The sequence below is a fragment of the Odocoileus virginianus genome, chromosome 21, assembly GCF_023699985.2.
Source record: "Odocoileus virginianus isolate 20LAN1187 ecotype Illinois chromosome 21, Ovbor_1.2, whole genome shotgun sequence".
NCBI lineage: Eukaryota > Metazoa > Chordata > Mammalia > Artiodactyla > Cervidae > Odocoileus > Odocoileus virginianus.
This window is the reverse complement of record NC_069694.1, coordinates 10,308,341-10,325,174: the sequence shown is the minus strand read 5'-3', so window position 1 is coordinate 10,325,174 and position 16,834 is coordinate 10,308,341. Positions and strand designations below refer to the sequence as shown.

At 39.2% G+C, this 16,834-nt stretch overlaps 1 protein-coding gene across 3 annotated transcripts in view; it reads right to left on the bottom strand.

The window, feature by feature from the left end:
* The window catches only part of ARAP2 (ArfGAP with RhoGAP domain, ankyrin repeat and PH domain 2), a 184,137-nt gene that overhangs the window by 128,329 nt on the left and 38,974 nt on the right, over positions 1 to 16,834 (bottom strand). For all 3 annotated transcript variants that reach the window (XM_070452058.1, XM_070452060.1, XM_070452059.1), the window contains exons 7-8: positions 12,296 to 12,365; positions 5,355 to 5,475 (exon numbers count right to left, since the gene is read on the bottom strand). In XM_070452058.1, the coding sequence (XP_070308159.1) occupies positions 5,355 to 5,475; positions 12,296 to 12,365 (191 nt within the window). The remainder of the gene's footprint in view (positions 1 to 5,354; positions 5,476 to 12,295; positions 12,366 to 16,834) is intronic.

The following is a 16,834-nucleotide window of genomic DNA, read 5'->3' as shown; positions in this document are numbered from 1 at the left end:
CAGCTATGTTCTAAGCCCTATTCTGAATACCAGGAATGAAGCAGTGAACAAGACAGCTCCTGGCCTTAATCTCCAGAAGTTTACATTCTTGTAAAAGAAGGCAGGCAATAAAGCATATATATCACATACTGGCAATGCAATGGGATAAAATACAGCACAGGAAGAAGGGCGCAGAAAGTATTATTTTATATAGGATAACAGAAAAAAGCTCAGGAAGAAGGGGATGATTTTGCAAAAGCCTGAAGGAAGTGGAAGTGAGCAAGGGGGAGGATGACTGGAGGAGTGTTCTAGGACACAGAAAGCGGAAAGTGCCAAGGCAACCACAGGTCTGGCGTGTTCACAGGCCAAGAGGCCCCCGTGGTTGCAGCAGGGTGCGTGAGGGTGAGCGGAGACGAACAGGTGAGACCCTGCATGGGCGTCTGGACCTCACAGAGACCACTCTCGGCGAGCTAGAAAGAGAGCATGTGAAGTGGCAGACAGGACCTGACTTTCTTGCTGGAGGCGCTCTCTGACAACCGTAATGAGAACATAACTGCTGTTGATCATGGGAGGTTATGACCGTCATCCCAAAAAAAGGAGGTTTGTGGGAGAGTGAGAACAGCGGAGGCGCTGAGAACCGGTTGGAGCCCAGGCGTATTTCCAAAGTCACGCTGGTAAGATTTGCTGAATCGGGCGTGGATGGAGACAAGGTAGGAAAAGGTTCCACAGGGACCCCAAAGTTTGAGGTCTGTTATATTATGACAGGCAATCAAAACACACCAAAGAGAACTTTCACTCCTCTAGTTCTTCCTCCAGATGACAAACGCGCCATGCCTTGCTTCTGAGAACAAGGAAGATTTCAAAACAGGTAAGTCTGTTTGCCCAAAACAGCTAAGGAAAATTTATGTGCTTCTCATCCCAAACTCCCCAGTGTTCTTTAAAAAAAAAAAAAAAAAAAAGTTTAGTTTTGCAGTTTCACAGCTGCCACTAGAGGGCTGTATGATGCTGCACAGAAACTAAATTGAGAGACTGACTCACTTGCCTCCCAGGAGTCCAAAGCCGCTAAGGTGGACACCTACCGTGGAATCTGCAAGTCAGGGGCGGTACTGAAAATGGTCCTTGAAAGGGAATGACTGCTCAGAATTTTTTTTTTTTTATTGAAGTATAGTTGATTTACAATGCTGTGCTGATTTCTGCTGTGCAACAAAATGATTCAGTTATACATATATACACATTCAATTTTAAAATATTCTCTTCCATTGCGGTCTATCCCAGGAGACTGGATATAGTTCCCTGTGCTATATAGGATTTTATTATTTATCCAGTCTAAATGTAATAGTTTGCATCTGCCAACCCCAAACTCCCAGTCTATTCCTCACCCTCTCTACCCCTTGGCAACCGCAAGTCTGATCTCTACATCTGAGTCTACTGATGTTTTGTAGACAAGTTCATTTGCACCGTATTTTAGATTCCACATATAAGTGACATATTGTATTTGTCTTTCTCTTTCTGACTTTTGTCACTTAGCATGATAGTCTCAAGTTGCATCCATGTTGCTGCAAATAGCATTATTTCAATTATTTTACAGCTGAGTTGTATTCCACTGTATATATGCACCACATCTTCTTCACCCATTCATTTGTTGATAACCATTTAGATTGTTTCCATGCTTCAACTATTGTGACTAGTGCTGCTATGAACACTGGGATGCATGTATCTGTTTGAATCATAGATTTGTCCAGGTATATTCCCAGAAGTGGGATTGCTGGGTCATATGGTAGTTCTAGTTTTCTGAGAAACATCCATACTGCTTTCCAAAGTGGCTGCACCAATGTCCATTCCCACCAACACTGTAGAAGGGTTCCCTTTTCTCCACATCCTCTCCGGCATTTGTTATTTGTAGAATTTTTAATGGTGGCTCTTCTGATGGGTGTGAGGTGGTGTCTCATTGTAGTTTTGATTTGCATTTCTCTAATAATTAGTGATGTTGAACATCTTTTCATGTGCCTCCTGGCCATCTGTATGTCTTCTCTGGAGAAATGTCTATTAAGGTCTTCTGCTCATTTTTCGAGTGGGTTTTTTGTTGTTAAAGTTGTATGAGCTGTTTGTGTATTTTGGAGATTGAGCCTTTGTCAGTCAGATCATTTGCAAATACTTCCTCCCATTCATAGGTCTTTTTTTCTTTTTTTAATGGTTTCCTATACTATGCAAAAGCCTGTAAATTGGATTAGGTTCCATTTGTTTATTTTTGCTTTTATTTCTGTTTCCCTGAGAAACTAACCTAAGAAAGCACTGGTATGATTTATTTCTGAGAAAGTTTTGCTGATGTTCTCCTCTAGGAGTTTTATGGTGTCATGTCTTATGTTTAAGTCTTTAAGCCATTTTGAGTTTATTTTTGGACCACTCAGAATTCTTAAGCTTTCTTCTAATTATGAGAACTACCCACTGAAAACATCCCCTGTTTCTTAAAGTAACACAACACCTGTGTTACCACAGGTGTCAAGGGAATGCGTGTTAACTGAAGGATCATTAGCTGTTACAATCCTCTGAGCAATTCCAGTAGTTCTGCTTGAGGAGGAAAGGAATCAGACTAAATTTTCTAGGTTGAGGAAGAGAATTCAAGACGTTATAATTTCAATAAAATTAACTTGCAGCTAAGAAAATAACATTTCACTAGGAAACCCAGGGGAACTGAAACCTTAGAAAATCTGTGGGGAAAAGCTGCCAAACTGTAATCTTCTCTTAGCAATGCCAGTGGGTGACGCGGGAGTGTAGAAATTCTGACACTGGTTTCTGGGCAGACGAAGGGAGCTGTGTATACAGGTCACTCGGAATCTTTCCACCAACAGTAAAGAATTCGTCTCTGTTGGATGTGAAACTACTGCCCCTTTCTGTCCTAAACTTTGATTTTGCTTCTTAATAAGACTGAAGCAAAGTTTTCCATAAGCAACTATGATTGATTTCTCAGTTTCCACCAAATAAAAACTAATCAAGCATTTGTATACATGGAAGGAGGACAAGACAAACACTTAATAAAAACACAAGCAGAATCTTGCTGAAGGTTCCCTAATAAATATATAGACACATGTGCCATTGACATATATATATATCTACCTACACTTATCTTTAAAAAATGTGAGCTGTGACTATGTAAAAACAACTTTCAATGAAAATAACATAGTAATTCTATATGGATAGTCTGTTTTCACTGAAGCAGTATTTTCATGGTTTTAAAAATTAAAGACGTAAGCCTTATTCAACACACAAAACTTCATACTAAAGTTCATGAAATTTTTATACTAAGCTTACATCATAAAGATGAACTCCATACCATAGAGGGATTTATTGGTCCATTGTAAACATGTAACTTTTAAACACGTGTGGGTTGATCCATTTTATTTCAATAAAATGTGTCTGTTTAATTTTTAACTGCCACAAGTAAATATGGCTAAACAGATTTTCACACAAGTTGCAGCTTTATTTAGTACATCTATCTTAAAATGCAGACTCTGTGGCATATGTGAATTTTACTATGAGAGGCCAAGGGGAAGAGGATAAGCACCTCAAAGAAATAAGCATTTGGCTCGGCCAGTGGAGGCCAGAACATAAGGATAGACCATTCTGATAGCCAGTTGACAGGAGCAATGTCGTGTGTTTTAAGAAAATACAGAAACTGTGATATCAAATATATTTCTCTTATTGAGTATCACAACTATGGAAGACTTTCTGAATTTCAAGCAATGAGTCACAATACATATGTCTGTATCAAATACTCTAGGACAGGGGTTGGCAAACTTTCAGTGAAGGGTCAGAGAGTAATTTCCGAGGCTTTCCTGGCCAGACAGTCTGCAGCAATTCCACAACACGACGCCGCGGCACAGAAGGAGCCACAGGCGACATGTAAGTGAGCGAGCGAGTCCGGGGACTAGGAAGGCAGTATTCACAAAAACAAGCAGTGGGCCAGATTTAGGTTACAGGCCAGTTGGCCAGCCTCGGCTCTAGGCGATGGTTCGTGACACTTTTTTTTAAAGAGCAGGTCAAGTGAGAAACACTTTTTACATTACACCTGGGCAGCATATACAATACACAGTATGATACGTGCATTCACGTATGTTTCACAGTATGATGCGCTTGCTGTAGGCACTGCACTTTGATACTCCTTATTCTATTTTATGTTTGTTTGGTTTTTGTTTTGGGGGCTTTGGGGGACACCATCTGAAACCACTAAGTTGATCTCATACATGGATAGTGAGTGACTCACAGTCTGAAAACATGTGGCTCCAGGGTGAACAGCATTGGGACTTATCCATTTACTGACTATCTCAAGTAACAATGGAAGCTTTTCAGTGACATATAATATTTACTGAATGTGTTCTATATGCCATGCATTGACATATATTCAAGGAATTTATAAAAGAGAAATATTGCCCCATAATAGCTAGTATTGTTGTTTATGTATAAAATGTATAAAATAGGATACTAACTGTAATACCTATGAACCTCGTAAGACTATTTTGAAAATGAAGCTTTTAGCGATACCAGATATTCAGTCATTTTTCCAGGTCACCAATATTCAAATAGTTACGTACCAAGAAGTATTTTTAAAAATCAAGTTATTATCTATATTAAAACGAAAAAAGGCTTTAAAATCTAATGCTTTAGGTAATGAAGATGGCCTTATCCATATTATTTAAGAGCAGTGAGGTTTATAGTACTGGTATATTGACAGTCAAAGTTACAACAGAGAACTTTTAACTCCCCTATCTCTACCTCTCCTGCACGCTTCCAAAAAAGATAAGATACAAAGGTTTAGAATCCATCCACAAACCACATGTCATTTTTAGATCAATTTTAGCCATCAACTGACCCACAGGATGATACAAGGTGGAAAAAAAAACAAAAACAAAACTCAAGGAATAGAAAAGACGCTCCAAAATCTGTATTAGAATGATTACTATGCCTGCATGTTCAGTTAAAATCAGCCACAGATAAACTTTGTAAAACCAATCTTTCAACTGTTATTTTCCACATTAAATAACTACTTTGCATTATCAACAGCTAAAAGTGAGCTCCACAAGAGCAGAGATTTTTGTCTACTTTTTTTCATTGCTATATACCCCAAATTTCAAAGACTCCTTGGCACTCAGTAGATTTGCCCTAAATATTTGTTGCATGAAAGAACAGTGAACAAACAACACTGACTTGTCATCTTGTTTATGCTTTGATATTATGGCATTCAAAAACTAGTAGACAAGGCAAATTATTTAAAAGTAACATATTTAAAGATTACCTGCCATTTCTAGCATGTTTGTTAAACTTCTGACCGGGAAGAAATTCATGTGAACATTTTTAAAAGGATAAAGAAAGACTCTTACCTTCTTTTTCTACTCTAAAAACAAAAGTTCTTTGTGTTGTAACAACTTCAAATTTGTTGTCTCCTTGAACTCGTACCGTAGATATAGCAGAAAGGGGGATTATTCCTTTTGAATACTTTTCCTGTATTGGTTAGAGGAAAAGACACACAGAGAAGATACATTAAAATTCCCTTGATCAAAAATAGAATGGCATGGTATTTATAAGTGCTCCTTTCATAATCTCAATCTAAATTTTTAAAACTCACATACAAACAGCATATAGCCTCATATACACTTAATACCCCAGAAAGGAAAATATTAAGTATCTCTTCCAAGTGAGATGTCTTTTCAGTTTTCTCTTCATCTGCAATTAGGCAATGAATCACATCACAAACAATCATACTAGAATAGCAATACACCGTTCTGAAAAACAGCAGTATGTTCTTTGAAGAGTCTGGTCAAAATGATTTTAAGGTGTTTGCAGGCATCTGCTGGCCATTACAGGTACTGTAACTGAACCATTTCAAAACCACTTGATACACACTGCGAGCAAAAATATTATCCAACAAACCAGACTATTGGATTCTATCAATTAACCTAGTATTCAATACTCTGATGACAAAGATGTTAATCTCACACTGCATCACTTTTCAGTCTCCAGGGGCTAAAGAATAAAAAGATACGGATTCAGCTGTTTGCAATAGGTATATACACATTACAATTTTGAAGGTCATTCCTAAGACTCTCAATGACTTTCTCAGTCTGTGCTTTCCTGGACTATCCTAAACCATCCGGCATAATAATCACCCCACAATTTCAACTACTTCCCAACAATGTAATATTGACTGGGCCCTGTGTTGGAAAGAAAAATTCAGGGTACTTGTACATTCACATTCATATAGCCGCAAAATGAAAAACAAAGATGAGAATTCTCAGTTCTACTTACAAGAAGTCAGACATATTTTCACAGAAATAGTGACATTTGAACCTGACATTAAGAAACCATAGTTAACCAAACAGATAAGTGAGGAGGTGGGGTGGGGGTTGGAGGGATCCTGGCTGGAAAGATTGAGTAATAGAGGTGTCAAGTGGAGAAGTAAGAAGGGCTGCAGTGTGGAGTCAAAGAGATGAAGCTGAAAACATCCATCAAGGCCACATTATGAACGGTTTTGAGTATCAAAAGAATCTGGACAAAGATGAGGCTGAAAATATAAATCAAGGTCACATTACAAAATGTCTTGAATGTCAAGACAGTTTGGACACAGCTTAATAAGGTTTCTTCTACAATTCTCTTCCAGCATCCATAGAACCATTACTTTTGAGTCAAGTCCCAAGGATCTGAAACAACTGGTTAGGAAAAGAATGTACTAAGTCATTCCACGCAGAGCACAAGTGTCATGTTCATATTCCTCCCAGTAGCAAACTCCAGCCATACACAGCAGATGGGCAAAAGACAGCTGCTATGAACAGTAAGGCGGGTCTACTGGGTTTCTCCTCTGCCAGTTAAGGACATACATTATATTCTCATGGTATTCCCTCTGAGTTATTTGACAGTTTCCTCTTCTCCGCTGTCTTCCTCTATCCCCGATCCCGGACTTCACGTATCCATCAAAACCCTATGCATCTTTAATGCCATCTTCAATAACAATGCCTTGAAAATGTCCCTTTGTCCTCTCAAGCAGCCAAAGTCAACTAAGATATCTGAACTGTGATTTAGGAATATGAGGCGATAACTTCCTAGAAAAAGGAGAGGGATGTCAAGGAATAAGTACTTACAGAATAACTTTTTCTTCTCCTTATTTTTCATTTTTGGGGTTTTAGCTTCTCTTCCTAAGGGAAAAAAATCCCTTCTTACTATTTCAACTACCAATTTTATGGGGAGAATTCTAAAATCTGTCTTCCTCTATTCCTTGTCTATTTCTGTTCATTCCACTTCCATATTTTTGCATCATCCATGGTACATCTAACTGTCCCATAAGCACCTCAAACTCTAAAACTGAATTATCTCCATCTATATTGGTCTATTAAGATATCACTTCTTGGTCAATCAGTCTTCACCAGAATAGCCTTTGACCTGGGCTGCTCTTCTGCATGCACATGACTTGAGACTCCCCTACAATGTCAACTTGCTCCCCGCCACTTCCCGATTCTTTCCAGTCACATGAGCCTTCTTGAAGCTCCCTGACACATCATGGTTCTGCTCAATCCAGTGACCCTGCAAGGCACCATTTTACATATCCATCTTCACATACTTACTGCTTCCATTTCTTTTCCTGTTTCAGCATATATATTCCTGAAAAATGTCCTCCAACTCGGCTTTTCTCTCAGGCCCCTCATCCTGACCCAGGAAGAAAACCTTAATTTAATAGGAACCTGTGCTCCTCTATAACAATTACTAACTCTAACTTAAATGATAATCTTTATATTTACTTGTGACCATCTGATTAATACAATCTTTCTAAACTGACTGTGCATCATAGTTCTATTTCCTTCATCACCTTTCACATAATCAATTCAGTTCAGTCGCTCAGTTGTGTCAGACTCTCTGTGACCCCATGAACTGCAGCATGCCAGGCCTCCCCGTCCATCACCAACTCCCAGAGTCCACCCAAACCCATGTCCATTGAGTCGGTGATGCCATCTAACCATCTCATCCTCTGTCGTCCCCTTCTCCTCCTGCCCTCAATCCGTCCCAGCATCAGGGTCTTTTCCAATGAGTCTGCTCTTCGCATCAGGTGGTCAAAGTATTGGAGTTTCAGCTTCAACATCAGTCCTTCCAATGAACACCCAGGACTGATCTCCTTTAGGATGGATCAGTATTGTATATTTTCTGAATGAATGAATCATATGCCCAATCAATCACAATTATACAAACTGAAAGCTCATTTTTAGTATTTTTCTAAATTTATTTTTTTTAACACTTCCACTGGCCTATACAGCCTACATCCTGATAAATTAATGCCTGATTTACTTCACACTCTCCTGATTAGCTTCCCTACTTTCAGCTAGTGTTCCTTCTCACTTTCCCTGCATATTACTGTTCAAATGCCACAGCTGGAGAGAATAAAGGAAAGATTCATGAAGAAGACCAAGATGGGCCTTGAAGTTTTCAAAGGATTTTCATGGACTGTAAAGTCTAATGGATTCAGAGGGAAGAGCAAAACCACAGAAATGAGACTACAGGAAAAGATATGCCCAAGTTTTTCGCAGCTGTACCCTGATACTGTTGAAAAAAGTCCCTGCAAAGACAGACACGACATGACTGGTTTAGCAAAGAAAAATCCAATAAATACAGGCAGGTACCAATCAGTACTGGACTACTAAGGGCTCTGGGAATTGACAGGAGGGAGAGACTGTCTCTCCACTGTCAGGCAGCCTGAAAGATGTGAAGGGGCCCGGCACCCTTGGAACAGCGGAAGATTCTATCTGACTGTAAGTTTGTACTTGCTCAGACCAGATAACAAAAAATTCAGAGTATTCAAAAGCATTTATCACTTCTACGTGGTCCATTCTCAAGTGGCAGTTTGCCTAAGAATTAGAGGAGTTTATAAAAGTATATCTCTAATGGGATAATTAATTATTTGTTGAATAAAATTTTACCATTAGCCCATTTTTCAGTAGAGAAAAGTCAAGCAGCATTGTGGGGAAAGACACAGGAATTTTAAAAAGGAGATTTTCCTTCCACTAAATCTTTTTAGAGAATTTTTTTTTAAGTCCTTAAAAACATAATAACTCACCCACATATCTACAATAATGTTGTTTAACAGGTCAGTACTTATGGAAGAATAATAGAAAAATGAATCCCCCAGAAGTGATCAAAATGTACTTAAGAAGCAAAGTACTATGTCACTTGAACTTTAGGAAGCTGCAATTTCTCTAAAGGCTCATTTATAATCTATTATGAATTATCAAGGTCAATTTCAAAATTTGTTAACACTGTAGAGGTGACATTTCTCTCCCAGCACACGATGAAGACAATGCAGAGGGGGAAAAAAGGAAACTCAATGACACCAGGCTCAAAATGACTGCATTTTTCAGAGTGGAAAATTTTCCTGAAGGAAAGAAATTCTAAAGCATCCCCGGAGCCTATCACACACAGGTATTTAGGTCAAGTTTGTCATTTATCTACCACTTGCAGACAATAAAAGGACCACGGGGCAATTCTGCCCACAGCTGAGTGAGTAGGGGGTGAGTCAGATCTCTTGGCAGGTGACAAGATATCAAACCTGCTGGGATGATGCCATTTTCAGCAATACAACTGAAAAGGCCTTGCTGAGACATGATTGAGTGGCACTGAGAAAAGCAGAAGAAAACGAAGGGAATAGGCAACTCTGCAAACTTCCTCCGGAAAGCCCAGCCTCATGCCCTCAAATGTATATTTAAACCCTGGAAAGGGCTCCCCCGCTGGCTCAGAGGTGTAAGAATCTGCCTGCCAATGCAGGAGACACGGATTCGATTGCCAGGCCCAGGAAGATCTCACACGTCACAGAGCAACGAAGTTCGTGTGCCGCAACTACCGGCCCTGTGCCCGAGAGCCCCGCAGCCGCAACGAGTGAGCCCAAGGGCCACAGCTCCCGACGCCCGCACGCCCGTGCCCTACAACGCGAGGAGCTACCGCGGGGAGCCCGCACACGGCAACCAACACCCACTACAGCGAAAAAACAGCTTCTTAAAGAACACTGAAAGCCCCAACTCATAGGTGCTCAGGACCACGAAAACTCCACAGCCCGCTGAGGTGGCAGCTATGGCCCCACCTGTGCCCTCTTTTCACTGGCCTTACAATCCTCTCTTCCCAGTCCACCGATCCAGCCCTTCAGCCAGCAGCGTCACAACCGAAACCACATCTCCTTTTAGCAAACACCTAATCTAGTGGTCTTGGGCTTCTTTTGCCAACATGACACCAATCATCTGAATAGTAAAAGAACAAAATGCCACAGGAAACAATTTAACGTTTTTAAAAATTTTAATGTAAAGTTATAGAATCTGTAATATATATATATATATATATTTTTTTTTTTTTGGCCATACAACACGGCTTAGGATCTTAGTTCCCCAACCATGGATCAAACCCAGGCCCTTGGCATTGAGAGCATGGAATCCAAAGCACTGGACCACCACAGAAATCCCTGTAATAATTCATTTTATCATAAACTTTTTGTCTCGATCTCAAGCCAAGGCTGCATCATCTTGATTGCATCAAGGCAGGTAGGTGCTCGTCTCCTCAGGGCAGTTGAGATGAGCTTTTAAAGGACAGAATGAGTCTGGTTGGTCAGGGATACTAGACATTCTCTCCCCCAGGAGGGGATAATGAGCCTGATGACAGGGCAGCCTGCCTCACTTCTGAATAGTTTCCTTCCTCATTTCAAGCAAATCAGAGAAGGGCACAGGTGACGAAGAAAACCAGGGGTCAGATTGCATCAGGTACAGAGAGCACATTATAACCACCCTACGCTACAAAAATCGCCTGGATATTCAAACCAACAAGCAAACTAAAAACAGCAGCTAAGGCAGAAAACTATCATTTCCATCTCATCATCCCACAAACAGTAAAGAGGTCTGCTTACCTACTTGATGGTTTATAGGGATCCCTGCAAAGTAAAACCAATGAACACTGCTCTAAACTTTCTACTATCCTTTGTGTCTTAGCAGGCAGTGTGTGTTGCTTTCTTTCTAAAAGCTTATGCTCTTCGTCCTGCAGCACTAAAGAATGGATATATGAAAAGGAATCTACCTAAATGTTCAAGCCAGAAATAACACCAATATAAGGCAGTGAAACATCTCCAGTGAGAAGATGATGTTAGATTATAAACTTTAAATAAGAGAATGTCGTTAACTGTTGTTTGTATATGAAAAGAATGTACAGTTAACATTTTAAAATTGTATGATTTTGACTAACAAAAAATCAGGTATATTTATTAGTACCAACTTTTTATTTAAGGAAATTTTCAAACACACAGAAGTTGAAAGATTAGTACAATGAACATTCATAACCTCTACCTCAATTTGACATTTGTTAACATTGCAACTTTTTTGTTTTACCTAACTATGCATGTGTGCATATACATATATAATATATAAGCATGAAGTGACGTCACTCAATCGTGTCGGACTCTTTGTGACCCCATGGACTGTAGCCTACCAGGCTCCTCCATCTGTAGGATTCTCCAGGCAAGAATACTGGAGTGGGCTGCCATATCCTTATATATAAAGTATATATAGGGAGGTAAATTTGAGACATTTGTAGGTTTCATGACACTTCACTCCAAAATATCTCAGTCTACAGCTCTTAAGAATAAAGACATTCTCACACCTAATGAAGAAGCACCTGATGAAAACAGTATATGTCATTAAGATTCAACTGCTTAAAGGATACATTTTAGGCCCTTGCACTTTAAAATTTTCAATGAGCTGGAACTCCAAACCCAACCTTCTTAGCTTCATCAATCATGAGTCTCCCTCACATACACTATTTTCCCATCAAAGAATCTGAGCATCTCATTCTATCAGCTATCAAGTCCTGTTATTTCTGTTTACTCCATGTACAAACTCCTCTTTCTTCAAAACTCATGGCCACCTGAAATCTTGTGCAAGAAGCATCCCTTGGTTCTTTCACAGCCCTTCTAGAGAACAAAATAACTTCTCCTTTGTGTTATTGTTTTCTAAACATTCTTAGTGCTACCTAGGGTAAAGGCAATTTCTTATATATCTGTATATCATCTATAGCAATTCCAGTAGTTTGCAGGAGATTCTCCACAAATAATTGTTAGATACATAAGTTTTTAAAAATCTCAATTTTATGCACCATGAAAAAGTTAACCTATGAAAAGAGTTAAGTGTTATACCCTATGCAAATTTGTTTCATCTTGATAATCCAACACCTAAAGACCAAATCATGTGCTTAATTTATTGAAATAGATTCAGCACACACGGGACAATCTTTTAAAACTGTAAAACATACTTACCTTATCGTTATTATAATAAGAAATGCTAAGGCCATCAAATTTCACCCATCTCTTCTGAAACATGCGTTTTCTGTAAAACATGAAATTGTCATTTCACATTTTAATAACCATGAACTTGGATTTTAAATGCATTTGTAAGATAACTCTGTTCAGTACATTCCCATTTGCTGTTAAAACAGTCAGGAAAACAATAGGCTGTGATGACGCAGTTTAGGCAATCGTACAAAGCAAAGAAAATACATACAATGATACTTTCTAATCAGCCAACCTAGGTGTTTTTAGAAAGGATAACTTCTAACAGTGTCATCATTTTTTAAACTGTAACTTACAGTGGCATCTCCACACCTGTAAGGTTGAGTGGAAAACAAAGTGTGGACAAAAACACTATCATCATATACCCATCAACGCCCATATCCTTTAAAGCGATAATCCCTTCAAGAAAGTATTAATAATAAAAATTTTTATCTTTCATTAAGATTATAACATTTCATCTTAGTTTTTAAATCTATGCTTTGGAGCATTAATAATGTTTTGCTAAAATAACAAAGCTTTGTCAATTGGATTTACATAGATATATTTAATTCTGATCAAATAAGCTGAAAAGGCCCTGTCTAAATATAGAGAATCATTTGCAATCATCCAAAATTCGCTGAAACATTAACATTTTGAGAAAAAGAACCATATGAAAGGCAAATGCACTTTAAAATGGTTGTTGACTCGAGAAGCAAAGCAAAATAATGTCATCATATGTTCTCTATTTAGGCAGCAAGGAGAAAACAGATCATCCTGACTACATAAGGGAAAACGGAAGACCCACATCTACTTGGGCCTGTTTTCGTTTCCCAGTTCCTTTCACCAGCCAGTCCTGAAGGTTCTGACTGTCTATTCTCTACATGACTCAGCGTGAACTGACACAATCGAGATACCTTTGGCCTTTATCACACATAATACACAAAAACGAACTTCCTATTTTAAAAGTCATCTCTAAACTAAGCGGATAACCAGGTCTACCTTTTCCTTTTGCAGTTTTCTAACACACTGAAGTTAAGGAAACTGTAGAACTTTCTGTGGTTTTCAGAAGACTTAAAGACAGAAAAAGCACTTCAGAAAGCGTGGAGAACTTGTCTTCCCGGCTACTTCCTGAGCCCACACACTTGTTACTCTAATGAAATACAGCAAACCGCCCACGTTGATCACTAGCCAAATTATTCTCCTTAGATAAAATTAGAGCAAATTGACCTGAGAAAAGTTTCAAAATCCATTGGTGTGGACCACACTGTCACATATAAGCACTCAGTTAATCACGAAGTAGTAAGCCTATGATAAGACCTTAAAATTATATAACCACAACCAACTACCTTGTTCTTTCCAGCTTATTCCCTCAAACTTCTGCTTCTTTTTAACTTCTCTTGGTCCGTCATGTGCTCTCTTAACCTTGCAACATCCAACAGTGTTGGTTTTTACTTTCTTCACAGACCCAAGGGTTCTTCAAATTGCCAGCATTAAGATTTACAAGATAAAGAAATACTAAGCAAATACACAATAATTATACATTGAATAAAATCACTTAGCTCATTTCATGTTGATCTGTCACACTTAAAGGCAGGTAACTAGACATCCTCCCTCCCACACAATCTCAACACTAATTCAAGAAATCAAGATTTTGTGTCAGGCGTCTGCCTACCTTACATGCTGAATAGTAGTAAACTAGAGTTCAGTAGTGCATATAATCTCCCATTTTAGAATAAAAATAATCAACACCTGTAGGAGATAAAGGCCGTAGGACCTTCCATTACCCCTCTAATTCCTTGGCTAACTATTCCTTATCTTTCAGAGTTCCACTTAACCACCTACACAGACATTCCTACCCTGACCAATCAATCCAAAGCAAATCACAAAGTTATTCTCTGAAAGCACCCTCTCCTTTTCCTCATACCACTTAACACAGTCTGTGGTTATGTTTGTTGAATTGCTTAATGTCCTTATGCTTTACAAGGACAAAGTCCAAGGATATTTCATTCTCCACTATATGATCAGCAACTAACACAGAGACAAATATGGCACTAAAAAAGAATCTGTTGAATAAAAGAGTGACATAATTAAGCAAATGTCCCCTTAGCAAAACAGCAAGATGACAAGTAAAAACCTCAACTGACCAGCACTCAAATAATCAGTGTATTTTTAAAGAAAGGCTGGCAGAAGGCAGGGAAATGTCTGAAACCTCAGAGTTAGATTCAGAGTTTCAAAACCTGCCAAAGCACAGAGTAAAAAGAAGTTTAGCTCAATTCCAGAAAAATAAATGACCCAATCCAAAAATGGGCCAAAGAACTAAACAGACATTTCTCCAAGACATACAGATGGCTAACAAACACATGAAAAGATGCTCAAAATCACTCATTACCAGAGAAATGCAAATCAAAACCACAATGAGGTACTATTTCATGCCAGTCAGAATGGCTGCTATCCAAAAGTCTATAAGCAATAAATGCTGGAGAGGGTGTGGAGAAAAGGGAACCCTCTTACACTGTTGGTGGGAATGCAAACTAGTACAGCTGCTATGGAGAACAGTGTGGAGATTCCTTAAAAAACTGGAAATAGAACTGCCATATGACCCAGCAATCCCACTTCTGGGCATACACACCGAGGAAACCAGATCTGAAAGAGACACGTGCACCCCAATGTTCATCGCAGCACTGTTTATAATAGCCAGGACATGGAAGCAACCTAGATGCCCATCAGCAGACGAATGGATAAGAAAGCTATGATACATATACACTATGGAATATTACTCAGCCATCAAAAAGAATTCATTTGAATCAGTTCTAATGAGGTGGGTGAAACTGGAGCCTATTATACAGAGTGAAGTAAGTCAGAAAGAAAAACATCAATACAATATACTAATGCATAGATATATGCAATTTAGAAAGATGGTAATGATAACCCTATAAGCAAGACAGAAAAAGAGACACAGATGTATAGAACAGACTTTTGGACTCTGTGGGAGAAGGCAAGGGGGGGATGATATCAGAGAATAGCATTGAAACATGTATATTATCAAGTGTGAAACAGATAGCCAGTCCAGGTTGGATGCATGAGAAAAGTGCTCGGGGCTGGTGCACTGGGAAGACCCAGAGGGACAGGGTGGGGAGCAAGGTGGGAGGGGGGTTCAGGATGGCTGAACCATGTAAATCCATGGCTGATTCATATCAATGTATGGCAAAAACCACTACAATATTGTAAAATAATTAGCCTCCAACTAATATAAATAAATGAAAATAAATAGATAAAAAAGTTTAGAACCTACTTTAACCTGTCTTACTTAAGATTGTTTAGCTGTAGTCACTTGGACTTTTTTTCTTAGAATTCCATTCGCATCTGGACAGTCTGAGGTCTGAGGCATCATCCAGGAAAACGAACGGGTGAAGAGGGAGGGCGGACAGCTCAGAGATGCTACCACAGGCCGAGCCACATTTCTCCTCTTAGGCGCTGACTACAGAGAACGCACTTGATACTCGGCTTTCCGAGGAAAGTCTCTGAAGAAAGTCAACCAAAACTCAGCCTCGGAGAGACTCAACTCCTAAGATACTCCAACCATTTTGGTTTTCTCAACTACCAGGTGACTACTGCGTGTGATCAGCCACTTCAACCCCATATTTTTGTTCACCTTTTTATTTTGTATCGGGGTATAGCTGATTAACAATGTTATGGTAGTTTTGCAAAGGGACTCAGCCATACATATACATGTAACCGTTCTCCCCCAAACTCCCCTCCCATCCAGGCCGCCACATAGCATCCAGCAGTGCCATGTGCTGCGCACACCTGGTCCTTGTTGGTTATCCCTTTCAAATGCAGCAGTGCGAACAAGTCCATTTCAAACTCCCTAACTATGCCTTCCTCCCACTAGCCATAAGTTCACAAAACATGTATTTTTAATCTACATAAACGGCATGGTGCTATAGATCTCACTGGTTCTCACTTTTTTTTCACTTAGCACTGTTTTTAAGATGCTGTGAGATGTGTATCCAAAGGATTAGATATGTCTCTAGTCCTTTGCTTCTAATTGCTGCTGTGCCACAGTATAAATCTCTTATATTTTAAAGGTTAAGTCTAATAATCTACGGAAGCTCAGGTAAATAAGACAAAAGCCCAGCCCACAACGAAATGGAATGAGAGTGTGGCAGCTGAAAAGTCAACTGTCCCATAGTTGAAGAGAGCCACTTTGCAATCCTACCATTAAAACATTACTTCTGCTATCATTCATTCATCCAGCCAGGCATCAAATCTGTAGAGACCTATTCTGTGGACACTGTCCTCCAACCATACTGCCTCCTCTCTCTAGATTCTTTTTTGCCTTGCGGCCTTCCCATATGCCAAGAAAATGCTGCCTGCTCCTCACACGGCTGGCTTGTCCTTGAGATCTCAGCTCAAAAGTCATTCGCCTAAGTGGCCACCATTAAGTAACACAAATCCTTCAGGTTCCTTTGGTCTCTTGCTTCATTTTTTTACTTAATGACACTTAGGAGAATTTTCAATTATATA